Source organism: Bombyx mandarina, chromosome 13, assembly GCF_030267445.1.
Source record: "Bombyx mandarina strain Sakado chromosome 13, ASM3026744v2".
Classification (NCBI taxonomy): domain Eukaryota; kingdom Metazoa; phylum Arthropoda; class Insecta; order Lepidoptera; family Bombycidae; genus Bombyx; species Bombyx mandarina.
In genome coordinates this window covers 8,614,364-8,633,272 of record NC_143220.1, presented here as the reverse complement: position 1 = coordinate 8,633,272, position 18,909 = coordinate 8,614,364, and the positions used below count along the sequence as shown (strand labels likewise).

The following is an 18,909-nucleotide window of genomic DNA, read 5'->3' as shown; positions in this document are numbered from 1 at the left end:
GAACATTCACAATTTAAAAACAGTTACTTTAGTTTTAACTGTAAAGTGAACAAAACGCCATGAAGAGACAAAGGAAACGCCAGATGTCGGCCGGACCGCGCCAAAATACCAAAAAATTTGTGTTAGCGTCGTACTTTGTTGTTCGTTTATTTCATTACAAACTGATAAATTGTAATGTAAGGGAGATATTCCATGATTCCTAGAATTTAAATAAACTAGTAAATACTATTTTCATGTAATCACGTGTTAAATAGTTAACTACTTCATAAAATACCAATTAACAGCTGGCATTAAAAATACGAACCTGGTTCCTTTTACCTTTAAAAAAGGATAAATTTCACCTAACAGTAATTGCACAGACTGCTTGTCGAGCCGAAATCTTAGTTGAAACTCCTGATTATCGAGCTCTGAATAATAATTGATTCTTGTTTTATACCTACACTCTATTACTTCGCGTATCATCACTTGAATCGTCGCTTGCATTCAGTAACATTAAAACTTCGTTATCACTTTCTGAACTCGACATTTTAAAAGAAAAAACACAAACACAAAAATTTCATAGCACAACCGAACAAAATCGGTAGGATCGGTAGGTTAAAAAATGCTCTACGCGTGGTAGTTCTGACAGCTCACTGACATTTCTAAAATACTAAAGGAACACTTTTTTTTTTTTTTTTTTTTCCCTACCTAAGCTGATAGCCCTAGCGGCTATTTCAGCGTAACCCTAACTTTAGTAGGTGAGCTCACGGGGCTCAAACCTGACGATGTTGCTAACACGAACCCTAGCAAGAGTCGTGCTTCGCAGAATCTACCACCGGATCGGAAACGCGACCCACTGAGAAGATCCGGCGAGAAACTCAGTGGGCTGTGTCTGAGAGTTAGGAACACTACAGACAACAGTCTCCATACAAAACCACTGAAGTAGGAAACCTATGGAAATGAAACGTCAACAAAAAATTCGTGCCACTGTGACGTCATCTGGCCACAAAACATGGCGGTTTTAGTGCTGCCCAGAAGATTTTAATGTTAGTAGGTTTTATCGATAAACGTTCTTGGCTTATTTTATTTTAAATATTGTTGAGTATGAATGTATTTGTAGAATTTATACTTTAATAGGAAGTAAGTATATTGTTATGTGCAAAGATGATGTGATTTAGATATTATGTGAAATCTAAGACGAGTTCGTGCTTCAAATTTTCCAAGTAAACGATATGACGATTTTTAAAATTTGTTACACTGATTTTATAAAGTTGTCGTTTGCCGCAAAACATAAAGATATGGCATAGTACAGTGCCATCAGCCCATTTCTAGCATGCTGAATGTTATCGTATTTTGAGTACGTGTTTTTCTTAGACTATTACAATCTATTTTAATTGTTTTGCTGACTCTAAAGTCCGTAACACACTACCGCAGCGCACCTCAAGGAAGGTGCACCGCACTACCGCACCGCACGCAAATTTTAAACTTATCAAGGGACCGCCTGATAAAAAAAACACATACAGAACATTTATTCGTTAATGAAATTACAAACGTCATTCCTTTTGACTTCCTCTCTAAAATCACTTAATTAATAAATATTTAACGAATTTACAATAGTGTTTTACTCACTGCGGAATAAAACTATTTTATTTAAATAGTTCCGAAGAGATTCTGTCGGTAGCCTTTTTCCCGAAATATCTAAACAGAATGTCTAAATATGTTTTGATGACATATTTTAAAGAGGTATTTATGATTAGTGTCATGATGAATAGATTCCAACCGAAAAATGGTGTCCGATATTTCGGATTCAAATATATTAAGTGTATAATCTATGTTTCGGATGAGGGCTCCATAATGAATTTAAATATATATAGATAATAGTTTTGGGGCATCGACTTTCTTGAGATCCTATAAAATATGTTTTAATTATTATTTTTGTATGTTTTAAGCATGATAAAATTAGAAATTTTATATAAGCAATCATATTAAATCGATATCAAAGTCAATAAATAATGTACAACCCAAAACAGACGGCCGAACTGACGTGACAATGACATTTGGCGCGCTAAACATGGCGGATTTTCGGCCTCATTAGACGGAGACGGAGACATTAACGTATATTCATGTTTCATTTTATGTACGCACTGAAATACTGTTATATTGTTTTCCTGCGAGTTAAAGTGCTGAGTAAGAACGAGATAGATATATGTTTATGTGTGTGCCTTCAAAATGGGTGCTATTTATATAAGCAATTGTACGTATATAGTCGGATTTTTTATTAGACGAAGTAAACTGACGTTTACTGTGTTGTCAGTTTTTGATGAAATAAAGATAGTGTTGTGACAAAGTGAATAATTGAAAAAACTCCTTAATGAATGAAATTGCCTCCATTGTCTAGTGAATAGTTAGTGTGCCAAACTGCCGATATCGGGTACAGCTTTGTACATACCAACTAGTTTTCGATGACTATGTTCCTATAGTATCGACCTATACTGAATACCGAGTGTTTTAAACATTAAGCAAAACATTGCGAGGAAACTTGTAAGACTGTCCTATTTTCAATACATCATGTACTTGAAACTATAGATGTATGATGTTGTAAAATATAATAATTATAGGTAGGTAATGAAAATAAAAAACATCGCTTATTACATAATTTGTTTTTATTCATCATCAGATAAAAAATCATCACTATCGCTTTCGGTGACATTAATTATAAATCTGTCTGAAACATTGTCGATCATGTGGTCGAGACCATACATTTTGTCTTCTTCTTTAATTATATGAGACACGCAGCTACTCCATTTTTCAGGTGTGATATGTTGAAGTCCTTCTTCAAAAAGTTTTTTTACTTCTGTCATTTTGAAGGTTTTGTTATTTCTTGCAACATATCCTTTAGCTTGCGCCCATACCAACTCAATGGGATTGAGCTCACAGTGGTATGGGGGCAGACGTAACACAATTACCCCATGCTGCGCTGCCATCTCGTCCACAACATACTTATCGCAATGTTCTTGTTTGTGCTGCCGTACAATGTCTATAAGAGTAGCTTTAACCATTGTTGCTTCGAATGAAATATTTTTGCTCGTTAGCCACTCTTGTATCCTAGGTTTAGTCCAAGACATTGTAGGCAGCGATTCTAGTTTCCTGGAGTGGTAGGGGGCATTATCCATCACTACTACGGAATTAGGTTTTAGTTTTGGCAAGACCCCCCTAAACCACTTCTCAAAGGAATCAGCATTCATCTCTTGATGATAATCTTCTTTATTCTTTTTGGCTTCAAATATTAATAGGCTGTCTTCTACGAATCCTTCTTCCCCGCCTATATGGCCGATAATTAATCGTTTGCCCTTTCCTAAAGGCTGTTTTAAACCAGTGGTCAAGCCATCTAGGAAGGCCTGGCGGGACGATAAAACTGTTTGGTCAATCCATACCTTTTTCGGTGCATGACCTTCAAGACAGTGAAAAATATTAATTAATTATTGAAAGTACAATTTAATGTAAAGAAAACAGAAAATTGTAATTACCTTCGTTGATCCAGGTTTCATCTTGGTAATAAATATACCTTCCTTCCTTTCGATACTCTTTAATATTTCGAAGGTATCGCTGGCGCCATAAAATTATGTCCTGTCTGTCGATTAAAATACTTTGTCTTGATTTTCTGATATAATTGAAATTTAAATGTTTCATAACATTTCTTAATGTACTCCAAGAAAAATCGGGCAAGTCTGGATCTTCATTGACAACCTTAAGAATCTGCAAAGTAATAAAAAAAGTTTTTGAGTAAGGAAGTCCACGCAATCTAATACTTTGGTTTTACAAAGAAAATTATGGTAGACACAGAATATAATGCAGTAGAAGGAATAAAGTTTAAGATACCTTTATAATGGTGGGTGGCTCATTTGCATAAAAAAAATGATGTACTTTTCGCCTTATAGCGGCAAAAGTAAAATCGTCTAATTTATCTTTGAAACTGTGTTTCGGTCCACGTTTCTCGGGAGACTTAAATTGTTCATTTTGTTTGTGTTCTTTTAATACTCTGTAAACTGAGGTCACACCAATTCCCAAAATGTCAGCTGTTTTCGAAACACATTCTTTTTTTTCGGGAGCTTCAATAGGTAATAGTGAAGCAGCTTTCTCCTCAAATACGTGTTTGTAGACGTTTTGTATCATAGCTTTTTCGGTAACGCTTAAAGCAATCCGCGGTCTCTTCTTTCTTGGAGACAAACTTTGGCTTGACGTGCTTGGTTGAGGATCCATATCGTTTGTACGGAACAATATAGCAACAAATAAACACAACAATTTCCACAAACACAACGTAACGAAAAACTTAACAAAAACAATAACTAAACAGCGTGAGCGCAGAAAAAACATTCGTGCTATCAGACCAGAGGTTAGAAGCCGAATTACAAACAAAATGGCAACTGACGCGCGCGGCGTTGATCGGTGTTGGCACTAGTCGCCGCGCCGCGCTTTGTAATAAGCTGTCAAAAAACTGATTGTAGTTACATACTACTAGTAACTTATATCAGAGCACTTTTGTACAATTTTATTTTAAATTAGAAATAATATTCTTTTATAGTTTGAAATGATTAACTATTCACACTCATTGTTCATTCATCTGATTGAACAAGAACGCATCACTATTACTTTAAATATAGCAACATTATTTTACAAAGTGACATTAGCTACTGTCAGTGGGCTTCGTCTAATTAAAAATCCGACTATAGAACAATATGTCGTGTCCCTACTATATAGGTCTATGTACAAAACGCAGTATAATAACCGGCAAACTTCTTGAGCATTTGTTGACGTAGTGGGGGTAAGTTTCCGCATGGTACACTCACGTGCAAAAACATTACTTACTCTGCGTCATAATGCTATTAAATTATTAAAATCAACATATTATGTATTTATTTATATATTTATTAGAACATCAACAAAACATATAGGTTAATAATTGTAATAATTTAATCTTGGGGTAAAATAGATATTCCTTCTATTAAGTCAAAACTAGAGCTGTTGCCAGGTCTTGGTTCAGTTGAAGCGAAGCTGGTATTTGTAATTTTTTTTTCGTTATCATAATCTTGACCATCATCATCATCACTGTTTTCATCACCCGAGTCGCTATCATCGTGATGAGTCGACATAGGGCTCATCGGCGTAGTTTACAACTCGGTCGATTCGGTCTTCTTTTTTGTCTATAATTAATTATTTTTTGAAGATATTCGATTCGTAGTAATCGAATGTTACTTTTTTCATTTACCAGCTTCCGATTATTTTCTGTTCTTTTTTTCCATCTGAAGCCTAGCTCTTTCATAATTCGTCGTAAGCTTCATTCCGAGCCATTAAAATTTATATCTTCTTTAAAATTTTCGAAGCCTTTCTACGGTACGGAGTTTCGCTGCTTGTTATGTAGTTATTATGATTACATATTTTTATTACAGATTGAACGAAACTATCCATTCCGGTAACTTTCTTCTTCCCTGATCTTTTCTTACCCGGAGTCCGAAACACGGCGAGCAAGCCAGAGCCTTTAGCTTCGTTAATAATGCACCTAACAGTACTCACTGATGTTTTTGTTGCTTCCGAAGTCTGTTTTAATTTTTCCATATCATTCTTCCCCTGTTTTATAAAGAAGCAATATACGTCGTACACAAATTTTCTACCCTTTCTTTTAAGTACTACACCAGTTTGTCACGGCATAGTGTATGTTTTATAAAAAATCAACAAACACTCAACAAATAGCAATGGCAACAAAGTCCACAAGCAATTATAACAAATAACTTAACGATTAATAACGATAGACTTTCCACTGTACGCAAGCGTACTTTTGGGAGCAAGCGGAATGAGGGCGCGGTGCGGGACGCAAGGTTCGACTGATCTACCAATAACGCGCTCGATACGATTTCCCCTGCCGTTGCGCCTCACCCTCACCACCAAAGTGATCTAAAATTCGGTTCTGCGCAGTCAAGGTCATTTGCTCAAGAAGTTTGCCGATTACTATACGAACCGTTAAGTTAGCCCTCCCATCCGTTAGTAGCAAGTCATCAGTAATTTTAAAAACGAGTCGTTTTTATAGGAACTATTTTGTCCTACGATTCGTAGATATTGTAACGGATCGTAATATAAAACGATTCGTTTTTTGGATATTGGAACCGGGCGTTAATCATGGAGGATAATTCTACCCTAAAAAAAGACGGAATATTATTATCAAGTGTGATGCCGAGACTTAAATTCCAGAAAATGCTAATAAGCACTATTTTTCCTAAATTGTTTATATTTTTTTATACATTTCAATTAAAAATGTCTTTTACTGTAATGTGTTAACTATTGTTTTAAATGGCAGATATTTTTTTTCGTATTTATTTTAAATACAAAAAATTAAGTGTATTTAAATTTCAGAAAGGACAATGCCCAAAAGTGGGCCAACTTCATGACAAAACTATTTGTACTTGAAAAACTATGCCTTATTTTTTCATGTTGTTTAGTTTATGTATCAACATTTCTTTCACCCTGGCATTGTTTTACAAAAAAATAAATTACTTATTTGATAACATCCCAAAACTGAGTGCCATAGTTTTTAAATTCGCCAATAGACAAAGGGAAAATTAGCCCATAAGCCTTATAGTAAACTTATATGCTGACAAACGAAAGAGTTGTCTGTGACTTGAACAACAAATAAAAAAAATTGCTAATGGTTATAATTCACAGACTTTTTAGTTTATTGTTGTTCAATTCAATATTTATATATTGTAATAATAATTATTACTTAAAACCATGAATTATTTAATATTTTTAGATATTAATGATTCCATTAGTAAAAATCTCAATGGCCTACCATTACTCTATTCTTATTATATATGATCAGAGAGTTTTGGCAGCAACCCGAGTGAAGCGTCACTTGAAGTTTTATTTTATGTTTTTTTAATAGCTTATTGTGATGTATAATATACAAATCGGGTGTTGTTTTGTGTATTAAATGTCAATAATCGTTGTTCACGATTATTGAGGCATTGGAATAAAACTGTGGCTAACATAGCAGTGACTGTTTTTTTTTTTCAAGATAAAAGGTTGCGGAAATTCACGCTCACTCAATGTGCTATTCATCAAGTTGACGTCAAAACTCCCAAAAAGCAATAAAAAGAAATACACCGGATTTTTATTAACATAAAAAATATAACTATGACAGACTAGGCTGTATAGGCTACGCTCTTTGCCTGCTTGTTGGCGAATTTAAAAACAACAACAACAATATCGTTGCCGGCTTACGGATTTAATTTCATTTTATTATTATTATGAGGATATAACAATAATAAAATGTACGTAAGGGCTTATTTCTAGCAACATTAACCACAATTAACTTATTTAATACTGTAAATAATGAGCGTTTATTGATTTCGAAGAAAACAATTAACAACTTAATTTTCGCTGCAGAAAAAAAACAGATTTCTCTTAAACCTGGGTGAGAATATAAAAATCGTTTTCTGAATATGAAACGATATTTCTTTGTCTATCAAATTAAGTTAAAATCATCACCCGACAACTTTTTTTAGGGGCCCAAACGCCCATAGAAAATGGGCATTGTCCTTTCGGATGGACGTAAAAAAACATGAATTGAAACACGCGAATTGGTATGAAAGCGATGACCAAAGACAATTTTGATCAGGGGCTTCGGTAGGCGCTGGCTCCTGCCCTGGCAATGGCCATCCTGTCACTTGTTGTTGTGGGTGAAAATAAAACAATTAGTGAGTCTTTCTAGAATTTATTATCTGTCACAATTATGTGTCGAGAATTAGGGAACAATTTCTTAAAGATAAGACATTTTCTTAGAATACAATGCAATATAACGGGGATTCGGGACGCTGTATATATTTATTACCACCTCTTAAAACATTTTAAGAATACTAGTGGTAGAACCTCTTGTGAGTCCGCATGGGTATGTAACACCACCCTGCCTGTTTCTGCCGTGAAGCATTAATGCGTTTCGATTTGTAGGGCGGGGCAGCCGTTGTAACTATACTTGAGACCTTAGAACTTATATCTCAAGATGGGTGGCGCATTTACGTTGTGGGTGTCTATGGGCTCCAGTAACCACTTAACACCAGGCTGTGAGCTCGTACCCCCGTCTAAGCAAAAAAATAAAATGTTTTGAAAAGTACGCAATGTACTGCTCGACGCGCACTTTCAGTTTCTATTACGGGTTCGCGACGCAGGTACATAGATTTTTTTTTACATTTTGGCGACTTCTTTTGGCCCGGAGACCTTTCCAGTTTAAGACTGATTGTCGTATTAGAGAGCTAGTGTCCACTTGTAGTCGGGTGGCCTCTACCTTATTAAGGTTTCGTCTTCTGACGGTCGTATTTATTATTTTTAGATATATCTAAATTAAAAACAACAATAATCGCTCTATGGTCTTACAATAAATATTTATGTATTACAATCCAGCATCTTCAATTTTGCAAATATACGATGTCGGGTTTCATAATTATATTTTAAAAATCTGCCCGAAGTCTACGGGGGCAAGGGCTTCCGCCCCCACGGCATTCTGACGGGTTAAAGGGATTGAAAAATTGTAATTTAATAATAACGATATTTCATATTTATAATTTCCCTACGGAAGTATTATACACTATAGTAGAATTATTTTATCCGTGCAGTTTGGGTCATAAAAAATCGGAGCGGTGAAGCGAGTATTTCGCTCTCGCTTTCACTCACGAGCCTTATGGACGGGCATAGTGATGCGCATTATTGTTGTCGATAAGCGTTATCGATAGTGTATTCTGTCATTTTGTGGGTTAGTGATAAAAATCAAAGAAAAAATTACCCAATCGAACACTTACACCACATATCGCCGCAGCAAGTTAACGGGAACGGCAGAAATTAACACTTTGTAACTTTTCGGGATCTATTCTTATTTCAGTGAAAAATTTTAACATTGTTGATAACAACACGTGCAAATATTATTTTGAATAAATTCTGCCTTTTTGATACAAAAAAAAGGAGTAGCCATTGTGTCACTAACGAAATTCAGAGAATGAATGCATAAAAACAAATCTCTCTTCGACATAATGTACTATAATTTGCAGGTAAGTACAAATGACTCATAAAATAACAATGTCTCACCACTCTTCGTACACCACCCCGCCGCCGTCTACCTGCCTTCGATGACTCATTTGTTTTTATCGATAATAGCGTTGCGCCCGCGCAACATGCTCACCGCCCTAGCCGGGCTATGTTTTATGACCCAAACTGCACGGACAAAATAATTCTACTATAAGCTATAATTTAATTAATAAGTAATCATATTATTATTTTAATAAATATAATAAGTATAATATAGAAAATTCATTATATGAAATATAAAATTCAGCCGTTTGCTTTACAGTTACATTAATAGCTACGTCTCAATATAAAGTGTAAAATATCCATGTACAGTGCATAGTGCTAATAATAATGATAATAATCAATGTTTAAAGATTTAAAATATATAAAAGAAAATGTCAACATTGGTATTATTGTACAAATATTTTCACAAGCATTTAAAACAAACATATCACAAACGAATAATAATGTACAAAATAATAAAACATTTAAAAACACTAATAGTTAGAACTCTGGTTCCCCCGGGAATTCCCGGTGGGGGGCCGGCGACCGGGGGACAGATGTGCGTTGTCTATGATTATATATTTATAAAAAAATCTAAGTGATATTAATTTCATCTAATGACTTTAGCTACATACTTAAAACGTAAAATTGCATTAGTTGAGTATACAAACATAACTATATAACTGTACATTTGGTTGGCAAAACCACACAATACAACTGAGACTTCGCCCTGGGGGGCGGTGGGTGGGGGCAGACACCTCTGCGGGTGGCCGCTTGTTTCAGGTGTTAATCCGTCTTCCTGTTGTACATTATACGGAAAAATATATACCAAATTTTCATATTTATATCTGCCATTATGAAGTCAAAAAATCTTTAAAAAAAATAAAGCTTGTTTTATATACAAGTGTGGTACAAGTTTCTCACAGTTTTACTCTAAACTCAATCGGCCATAGTGCAACATTTGTGTTTTAATAAAACAATTAAATTCCCATCCCAATCTCAGTAATGTGTTAACTTAATTCATAATTTTCATTCAGTGAATTTTCATGGTTACAAACTTTAAAAACAATTCTGACTAAATGGGGAAGTTCTCAATTCAATTATTATTTTTCGTGTTGTCACTTCAGAAGTCTTTTCTCGGTGAACTGACTTAATGATGCTTTTTCACTTGAAAACTAATGCTTCTCATGTGAACGAATTTTATCAAGATCTAACCAGCAGTTTTTGGGTTATCCTTAATAATGTATATTTAATTGACTTCGATACTACGTTGATCATGTTCGCATTTTATTTTGTTGGAGTCGATTTCTTTTTTAGTTAAAATTTTGTATTATAATTTAAAAAAAAATCGATGTATTTTCATAGATTAAATTCGATATAGTATACAGTCTTCAGTTTTAAACAGCAAATTAATATAATCTGTGGCTGGGCAGTTTGTAGCAACAGTTAAAATTTTATATGAAAAATCCTAGGCCGCAACGGGCAGTAAACTGCTATAGTCGTCTCCGCGACGGTAGTCAGAACAGATAAAATCATACGTTTCTTTACAGGCGTTCACACTTACTCGCCAGACAATTGGGTTCATGGACCTAAATTAATTGCTTTATTATGAAGTCGAAATCAGAGATTCACTGGTTTCAATAAACATGTAAATTGGACTTCAAACGTTCACATTCATGTTTCCGAGCAGTTTACTTTTGTGCGAGTTTGTGCACTGTAGTGTCTCATACATTTCCGCTGTTTGACTAGCCGATGCCTACGCGCGCATTGCTGTTAGCGTGAACCTATATGTTACTTATGACGACGCTTGCAGCTGAAAGTAAGTATTGTACTTTTTGACGAAGCATGCTGCTGATAACTCTATTTCTGTAATCTGACGAAGCGTGTTGCGGATAATAACATGTACTTTTAGGTTATTAAAATAATATTTTGTATATTAATAAAAGTTTAAATTTAACTAAGGTAGCGGTGCTAGTACATGGCCATGCATCAGTAGTTGGCCACTTTCCCTAAAAATGCTTATAACAAGAGTTTTATATAACATTTTTTACGCATTGTTAGCTTATAGGCTAGTGTGATCATCTGGCAACACAAAAAAATAGACGCCGTCATGTTGGTAGCCGTGATATTCAAGGTGGCGAATTTTGACTTTTGAATCGGTGGTCGTCAGATTAAAACAAGGTAATTTCTTATGTAATTTATTAAGCAAAGAGGTCAATCATTCGAAAGATTTTGATGGCAAATCATGTTATTTTGTTTGGATAATTTGGTTTTAGGATTTATAGTGGGTTTGAGTCAACATTTGTTTTAAAAATTAAAAATGCATTTTTGCTTACATTATAGTTTGTTGGGGTGGCCCATTACTAGCATCTGTTAGTCAAAATAATTTAATAGTTGCCCGTCCGGGTATTTTCTAGTTCAAGTTTATTTTGCTTCATTATTTTTTATCTAACCTAAAAAGTTAATAAAATTAAAATGCATTAACATTCTTTGGTTTTTATTTTTAATTTTCAGTAATGAGCCGGGTGGGCAACTACTGACTATTATTTCGGCCAATTACTAATTCTGTCCATGTATTCCATTTTAGGTAAGTACTAACTTTATTTTTTATTTTTTAGATGCCAGGAAAAAAAGGAGCGTTTTTAAGTTATAGTGAAGAGGCCATGACCCAAGCCGTTAACGACGTAAGACTCCATGACACACCGATACGTGCTGCCGCCAAGAAATTTGGAGTGCCTCAGCAGACTTGCAAATAAAGTGACCGGGAAATCTCCTCTTGCAAGGAAGATGGGCCCAGCCACTATGCTGACAAAAGAAGAAGAGGAGAGAATATGCCAATGGGTGTACGAATCTGCATCGGCTGGATTCCCCATTACTCACGAGCAGCTGCTCTTCAGTATTCAGAAATACTTGAATGATTTAAAACGAAACTGCAAATTTTTTAAGGCGAATAAATAAGTCAGGAAAAACATTTTTAAAACTTTTATGAAGAGGAATAAAGGAATAGCCTCAAGAACCTCGCAAAACTTGACGTCTTCTAGAGCAGCCGTCAACAAAGAAGCAATAAGGGAATGGTTTGGAAAAGTTGGAGACAAATTAAAAGAAAAAGGTTGGGCCGACATTCTCCTTGACCCCAACAGAGTCTTTAACTGTGACGAGACGGCTTTCATGTTAGCACCTAAAACACCCAAGGTCCTCGCAAAAACAGGAGATAAAAACGTCTACCAACATGTTAATGCTGACGACAAAGAGTGTTTGACTGTACTTGTTACAGGAAACGCTGCCGGCACCTTTGCTCCTACGACAATTATATACCCTTACAAGCGAATTCCAGCTGAAATTTCCGACAATTTTCCATCGGGGTGGGGACTGGGAAAAACCGACTCGGGTTGGATGACCTGTGAAGCTTTTTTTGAGTTCATAGCTGACATATTCTTCCCTTGGCTATCCTCTCAAAACCTCATGTTACCTGTCATACTCTTCGTAGATGGACACAAATCGCATTTGTCTTACCAATACAGCCAGTTCTGTCATGAGAAAGGCATCGTACTTATACCACTCTTTCCAAATGCTACTCATTTGCTGCAACCACTTGACGTGGCCGTTTTTAAACCTTTAAAGGTGGCTTGGAGGAAGCGAGTGCACATGTGGCGGATTGAAAAAATTCAAAGCGAGGAGGGGCACGCTTTAAAGAAGAAAGACTTCGCCAAATTACTTAAGGAGGTGATGGAAGAAAGCTTAACCCCTTCCATACTAGTGAATGGTTTCCGCAAATGTGGCCTTGTTCCCGGGAACCCCGAAGCAGTTACGATCCCTGGGAAAGCTATTGAGAAGAAGGACAACACTGAAAAAATTTTGATCTTAAAGAGAGGCTTACATTTTCTAAATGAATCAATACCTGCTGACGCCTTGATTGCATTTCAATCTACAATTGGTGATTGGTCCGGTGACACCACCGATAAGTCATTGTTCAACTTATGGCACAGTACCAAAACTGAAGTAGAAGCCCTCCAAAAGGAAGATAGTGATCTAACGCACGAGGATCGGACAGCATCTCCACTTACAGCTGACTTCAACATTCCAGCACCGATTTCCGACTTAGCCACTGCGGACCTGGAGCTTGTACATGAACTACCAGGACCACCATCTAGCACAGCTGACTTCAACATTCCAGCACCGATTTCCGACTTGGCCACTGCGGACATGAAGCTTGTACATGAACGACCAGGACCCTCATCTACTAGCACTAGTCCCTTTAAAAAGCACTTTTTTATGTACCGACGGAAGTGAGCAAGGATACTGGGATGATTTCTGCATTTGGTGATGAAGCCCCATCCAAAACCACAATTTATCGCTGGTTTGCTGAATTTCAACGTGGACGTGTCAAGCTCAGTGATGATCCCCGTCAAGGTGTCCAAAAACTGCAGTCACCCAAGAAAACGTTGATGCTGTGCGTAAGCTGATTGAGGAAGATCGACATGTGACATACCGCGAAATTCAGGCAACTTTAGACATTGCCATGAGTCAAATACAAATAATCTTGCATGAACAATTAGGTGTAAAAAAATTGTTTTCCCGATGGATACCGCATTCGCTCTGTGAAGAGCAAAAAGCGGCTCGCGTTACTTGGTGCGTCAGAACTCTCGAAAGATTCCACGCAGGATCCTCAAATGCTGTATACAACATTGTATCAGGTGACGAATCCGGGATATACGCGTACGGACCCGAAACAAAAAACCAGTCACGAGTTTGGGTGTTCGAAAATGAGTTAAAGCCAACAAAAATTGTTCGTTCACGGAGTGTTGCAAAAAAATGGTGGCCACGTTTGTCTCCAAAACCGGCCATGTTACGACTATTCCTCTTGATGGACAAAGAACGGTTAATGCAGAATGGTATGCTAGCATTTGTTTGCCACAGGTCGTTTCTGAACTCCGTAAAGAGAACTGCAACCGCCGCATCATCCTCCATCACGACAATGCGAGTTCTCACACCGCGCACAGAACAAAAGAGTTTTTAGAGCAAGAAAACATAGAATTATTAGACCATCCGCCGTACAGCCTCGACCTAAGCCCTAATGATTTCTATACTTTCACTAAAATAAAGAATAAATTGCGTGGATAGAGATTTTCATCACCTGAAGAAGCTGTGGACGCCTACAAAACGGCCATTTTGGAGACCCCAACTTCCGAATGGAATGGTTGCTTCAATGATTGGTTCCATCGTATGGAAAAATGTGTCAAATTTCGCGGAGAATACTTCGAAAAGCAATAAATACATTTTTAAATAGTAATGTTGTGTCACTTCGTTAATTCCCGAAATTTTCAGTGCCGCCTATGTACTAGTATTTGTATTTATTTCTTTTTTTTTTTTTTTTCTTCTTGAATTTTTTAAACTGGAGTAATCTGTTGATTGATCTTAATAAATTCGAGTTTAAGTTATCGCAAAACGCCTTCACCGAGTGCATAGACCGATTAACAACACAGACAGTGTTTAAAACAAAAACTACTGCATTAAATGGCCATCTACTGGCACCGCTACCTTAACAGTAAACAATAATGATTAAAAAAATTCCGTTGAATCTGTACAAGTTAGTTTCACTAAAAGATCGATGTGTTTATAGCGATGGGTGCTCAGGAGACGGCGAGGCGCGCGGGGCTGACGTCCAGCAGACAGAAGACGGCGCGGCACACGGGGCACGTGCAGCGCCCCGCCAGCCAGCCCGACGCCGGCCCGCCCGCGCGCGTCGCCCACCACCGCCCCATGCACGACGCGCACCACAGCACCCTGCCCGCCCCCCGCCCCGCACTCAACATTGCACTCTACGTCCTCTTGTGAGGCCACCCGCGCGGCCCTTAGAACTTATATCTCAAAGTGGGTGGCGCATTTACGTCGTAGATGTCTATGGGCTCCAGTAACCACTTTTTTTTTTATTGCTTAATTGGGTGGACGAGCTAACAGCCCACCTGATGTTAAGTCGTAATCTACAATTTAAATGCGCCACCCACCTTGAGATATAAGTTCTAAGGTCTCAGTATAGTTATAACGGCTGCCCCACCCTTCAAACCGAAACGCATTACTGCTTCACGGCAGAAATAGGCAGGGTGGTGGTACCCACCCGTGCGGACACACAAAGATGTCCTACCACCAGTAATTACGCAAATTATAATTTTGCGGGTTTGATTTTTATTACACGATGTTATTTCTTCACAGTGGAAGTCAATCGTGAACATTTGTTGAGTACGTATTTCATTAGAAAAATTGGGACCCGCCTGATATTCGAACACCGGCGCATCGCTCAACACAAATGCACCGGACGTCATATCCTTTCAACCACGATGACTTAACACCAGGTGGGCTGTGAGCTCAACCACCCATCTAAGCAATAAAAAAAAAAACACCTCAAAGTAGAACCTTAGTGACCACTTAACAGCAGGTTGTAGTGTCGCTCGACATGACTTGTCTGTTGAGTCACGCTAGCTCGTCGTGGCCAATTCGACACATTCGACATATCTGCTTCCTGACCTTAAATGAAAACTTCATACAGTCAAAACATTGATATTTTCCATGAATTACGCAACAAAATCTAGTGTTCCACACAAAATTGGTTTATAGGAAGGAAAGAAACGGGCTAACCTGCAGTGACATTGCTGGCACTGCTGTGGTCCTCCCTCGAGATGTGGTGGAGGCGGCAAGCAACGTCGATTTATCTTAACATCAGCCGGGGCTTGCATGCACCCAATGCACATCTCTGGCTCCTGTATAAAATATTAGATCCCGTATAAAGATTTTAATTAAAATGAATCCACCGTAACCATATAAATAAAAACGGTATTCATGATTTAAGCATTTAAAAGTCATTGCATATAAGATAGAAATTTCCTGGTAACTAGATAACACTACTGGTCAAAACTGATATCATCTATTGTCAGTATGCTAATAACTGAAGCATAAACCAAAAACCCATAAACACAACCCACTCAATTTCTCACAAGATCATATCAGTGGGTTGCTAATCCGATCTGGTGGTAGATTTTGCAAAGCAATGCTCTTGCTAGTGCTAATATTAGTGAATGCTCTTTGGTTGAGCCTATGAGTTCACCTACCCATCCGAGTGTATCAAAAATAGCCCCTTAGGCTACCGGGGAATAGGTAGGGAAAAAAGGTCAAAAAAGTAGGTAAAGCTCACCTCATCAATAATATAAACAGGGTTCTGATCAACATACTGTTTGAAGACATTCACGAAACGTTCCACTAAAGTTGGCATCAATGAAATGTGTTCAGGAACCCTCACTGCATTCAATAGCCTCGGCTGCAAGTCACGCAACATTACTGTTGTGATGCGAAATGTAAATCGCTGGATCTCATCTCGGTTGGGTATCACCTCTATGTTCAGATATTGGATTTCGTCTTCACCCGATGGTGACAAATTGTGGCTGTCACTCTGCAATGGTTTCTTTTTGTTAGCTGGTCCTTAGTCTGAAGTCTCATAAATACCTATCGACTAAGTTATTTATGACATATTCAATATATGTTTTTACAGTGACAAGTAGACTTTAAGAATTATGATTATATTTCCTGTTACATTCTTATTTAATTATTGTTATAATTAAAATTACTAGCAAAACATTAGTTTTATTACATCAAAATATAATCTAGTTCCTCTGCAGCTATTAAATTCATTGTGATCATCATGGCTTCGTATTAAAATTTAGATGAATTTAATAATACTCTTTCCCAATCATATATTGTTACTAACTTACAGCAGTGGCAACAAGAGAGCAATCTTCCTGTTTCACTATGTTAACGGAATACTGTGACACCTTGATGAGCCAAGTCTCCGTAGCCACAAACTTGCTTGTAGCCGTCAGCTGTATTGAGACTTTATCAACACTGAAATGAAAGGAAAGATACATCACATTAATTACAATTATGATAAATCAACAATAGAGTACATGTACAGCTCTTGAAATTATCAACTGACCTACTTTTCAAATAGGAACAAAACCATTTTGTAATGTTTCAACAAATAAAAAGCTATAGATTTAAAATTTAACAGCAACCTGAACTTACAATTAAGATATTTTTTTTCATTCTTTATCCATCACTTGATCATGACAATTAGGCAAATAAAAATATATTATGCTGTCATCAATTCTTTATATGTGTACAAATTTTCAAGTAAATAAGAAGTCAGATACGTGGCAGATTAACTGGTGTTAAAACTTTTTAAATGACAAATTACACACATAATTATTAATTAACTTCATAGTAAAGTTGTTCAGGCACACAATCTGATAATATGGCATGAACTGAACAATCATCTAACTTAACTGGATTGTGTTTCAGAACAATGGCATTAAGCAGTCAAAGATTTGGTAGTATTCTATATTGTATTTATTATAATCCAAATAATCCTGTATAGCAATTTACACATTTTTTTTTTTATTGCCTTATAGGCAGACGAGCATACGACCCACCTGATGGTGAGTTGTTACCGTCGCTCATGGACGTCAGCAATGCCAGGGGCAGAGCCAAGCTGCTGCCTACCGTTTAATACTCTCCACAAGCCTCGTTTGAAGGACATGTCAATTAACAATTAATAATTTATATTAATTTAATACAAGGCTGAAATAGCCCTATAAATATATAAAGAAATCTGCCATATCAGCATATATATGTCTACATCATACTAATACAATAAAGAAATTAGTGAAATTGTTGGCATTCATTGTTTGAACTTAACAAAATTCCATTATTCAAAGAAACACCTTGAACTTAAGGTTAATGATAATGTATGATTAAAACCTGAACCATTCAAAATTAAATTTTTAGTTAAATTAACTGTCACGAAATATAAGTGACTATCAATGCTTGATGATAAAGCTATGCACAAGATTTTTTAAAGAAAATAGTAATTTTCGTCTTAATGTATTAACTATTTTCAAATTTTGTATTTGTAAGGCCCTTATCACAATGTTTTACAATTTATAGGCTTAAAACTGACCCTCTAAATTCTGAATTGAGATAAGCCGCAGTGACCCGCCAGTCACTTCCCGTCGACACGTACGGCAGGAGTGCCTTTACGATCGGATGGCCCAGCTTCTCATACTCCCACCAGCACAGCAATTTGTAGCACATTAACAGCGGTATGAAGGCCGTCGCAGCAAAACTTGCAAGCATCCATTGACTACGTTCCCCGCAACACCATAGTGTGCAAACGTACCCAAGAGGTAGAGCGGAATGTATAAAAGCAGTTATGGTTATTCTCTTCATGTGATAACCAATAAAGTTGGTATTTTCAGAGCCCAAGTAGTTATCAAATAGCTGAGCAATTGTGAATCCTGCAGACACGAACTCGGTAGGCGGATAAACAACGCATATAGAGAATAGAACGTAGAAAAGAGTAACTAAAACATCCATTCTGATTTTTTTTGTATCTATTGATTAAAAAATTGATTGAAATACATTCCCAAAATGGATATAGGAGTTTATTGACAAAAGCTGTCGACTGAAAAATATCTAACGTATCACGGAAATAATTCATATAAATCCACTAATATAAAATTGATCGAATTTCAATACAATTCCCACTGAATCGAATTTGAATTCGATGTCAATTGATGATAATAAAAATATTATTTACTTATTCGGTTCATAGGATAAGCAAAGGAAACACAGTCCAAAGCATTCTTAACTTTGAACGCAAAAGCCGCGCCGTTTTTTATGAAAATTGAAGTGTATAGTCTGATTGTTTGGAATCATGTGAGTAATCTTGAATCAATTGGTCTCTTAATTCTATTTTATAATTTACACTACTCTTCT

The 18,909-nt window shown here is 36.6% G+C and overlaps 3 protein-coding genes across 5 annotated transcripts; 1 reads left to right on the top strand and 2 right to left on the bottom strand.

Annotated features, from left to right (window-relative positions):
• Positions 1-2,624: 2,624 nt before the first annotated feature.
• On the bottom strand, positions 2,625-4,708 carry LOC114249056 (uncharacterized). The gene is made up of 3 exons (XM_028182523.2): positions 3,859-4,708; positions 3,507-3,735; positions 2,625-3,430 (listed from the first exon to the last, which is right to left on the bottom strand). The coding sequence occupies exons 1-3, from the start codon at positions 4,351-4,353 to the stop codon at positions 2,643-2,645; spliced, it is 1,512 nt and encodes a 503-aa protein (XP_028038324.1). The 5' UTR covers positions 4,354-4,708; the 3' UTR covers positions 2,625-2,642.
• A 3,020-nt stretch (positions 4,709-7,728) lies between these two features.
• Positions 7,729-18,744, bottom strand: LOC114249983 (E3 ubiquitin-protein ligase TM129). Of its 3 annotated transcripts, none has more exons than XM_028183719.2 (5): positions 18,092-18,744; positions 16,848-16,977; positions 16,274-16,528; positions 15,721-15,842; positions 7,729-14,871 (listed from the first exon to the last, which is right to left on the bottom strand). In XM_028183719.2, the coding sequence occupies exons 1-5, from the start codon at positions 18,505-18,507 to the stop codon at positions 14,718-14,720; spliced, it is 1,077 nt and encodes a 358-aa protein (XP_028039520.2). In that variant the 5' UTR covers positions 18,508-18,744; the 3' UTR covers positions 7,729-14,717. The 3 variants fall into 3 exon arrangements, with proteins under 3 accessions (XP_028039520.2, XP_028039521.2, XP_089588556.1); XM_028183720.2 differs by lacking the exon at positions 7,729-14,871 and adding an exon at positions 14,879-15,609; XM_089732430.1 differs by lacking the exon at positions 7,729-14,871 and adding an exon at positions 14,879-15,462.
• LOC114249992 (uncharacterized) lies at positions 12,481-13,377 on the top strand. The gene has a single exon (XM_089732536.1). The coding sequence runs from the start codon at positions 12,481-12,483 to the stop codon at positions 13,375-13,377; it is 897 nt and encodes a 298-aa protein (XP_089588662.1).
• Positions 18,745-18,909: the final 165 nt, after the last annotated feature.

Excerpts from the sequence above, each read along its gene's own strand:
- LOC114249056 (XM_028182523.2), bottom strand. The coding sequence starts at position 4,353 with ATGTTTTTTCTGCGCTCACGCTGTTTAGTTATTGTTTTTGTTAAGTTT. Across the intron at positions 3,736-3,858 it reads AGCCACCCACCATTATAAAG|ATTCTTAAGGTTGTCAATGA; the intron begins GTATCTTAAACT and ends ATTACTTTGCAG. Across the intron at positions 3,431-3,506 it reads TGAAACCTGGATCAACGAAG|GTCATGCACCGAAAAAGGTA; the intron begins GTAATTACAATT and ends ACTGTCTTGAAG.
- LOC114249983 (XM_028183719.2), bottom strand. The coding sequence starts at position 18,507 with ATGGATGTTTTAGTTACTCTTTTCTACGTTCTATTCTCTATATGCGTT. Across the intron at positions 16,529-16,847 it reads GCTCTCTTGTTGCCACTGCT|AGTGACAGCCACAATTTGTC; the intron begins GTAAGTTAGTAA and ends AAACCATTGCAG. Across the intron at positions 14,872-15,720 it reads TGCCAGCAATGTCACTGCAG|GGTGCTGTGGTGCGCGTCGT; the intron begins GTTAGCCCGTTT and ends GGGGGCGGGCAG.
- LOC114249992 (XM_089732536.1), top strand. The coding sequence starts at position 12,481 with ATGACCTGTGAAGCTTTTTTTGAGTTCATAGCTGACATATTCTTCCCT.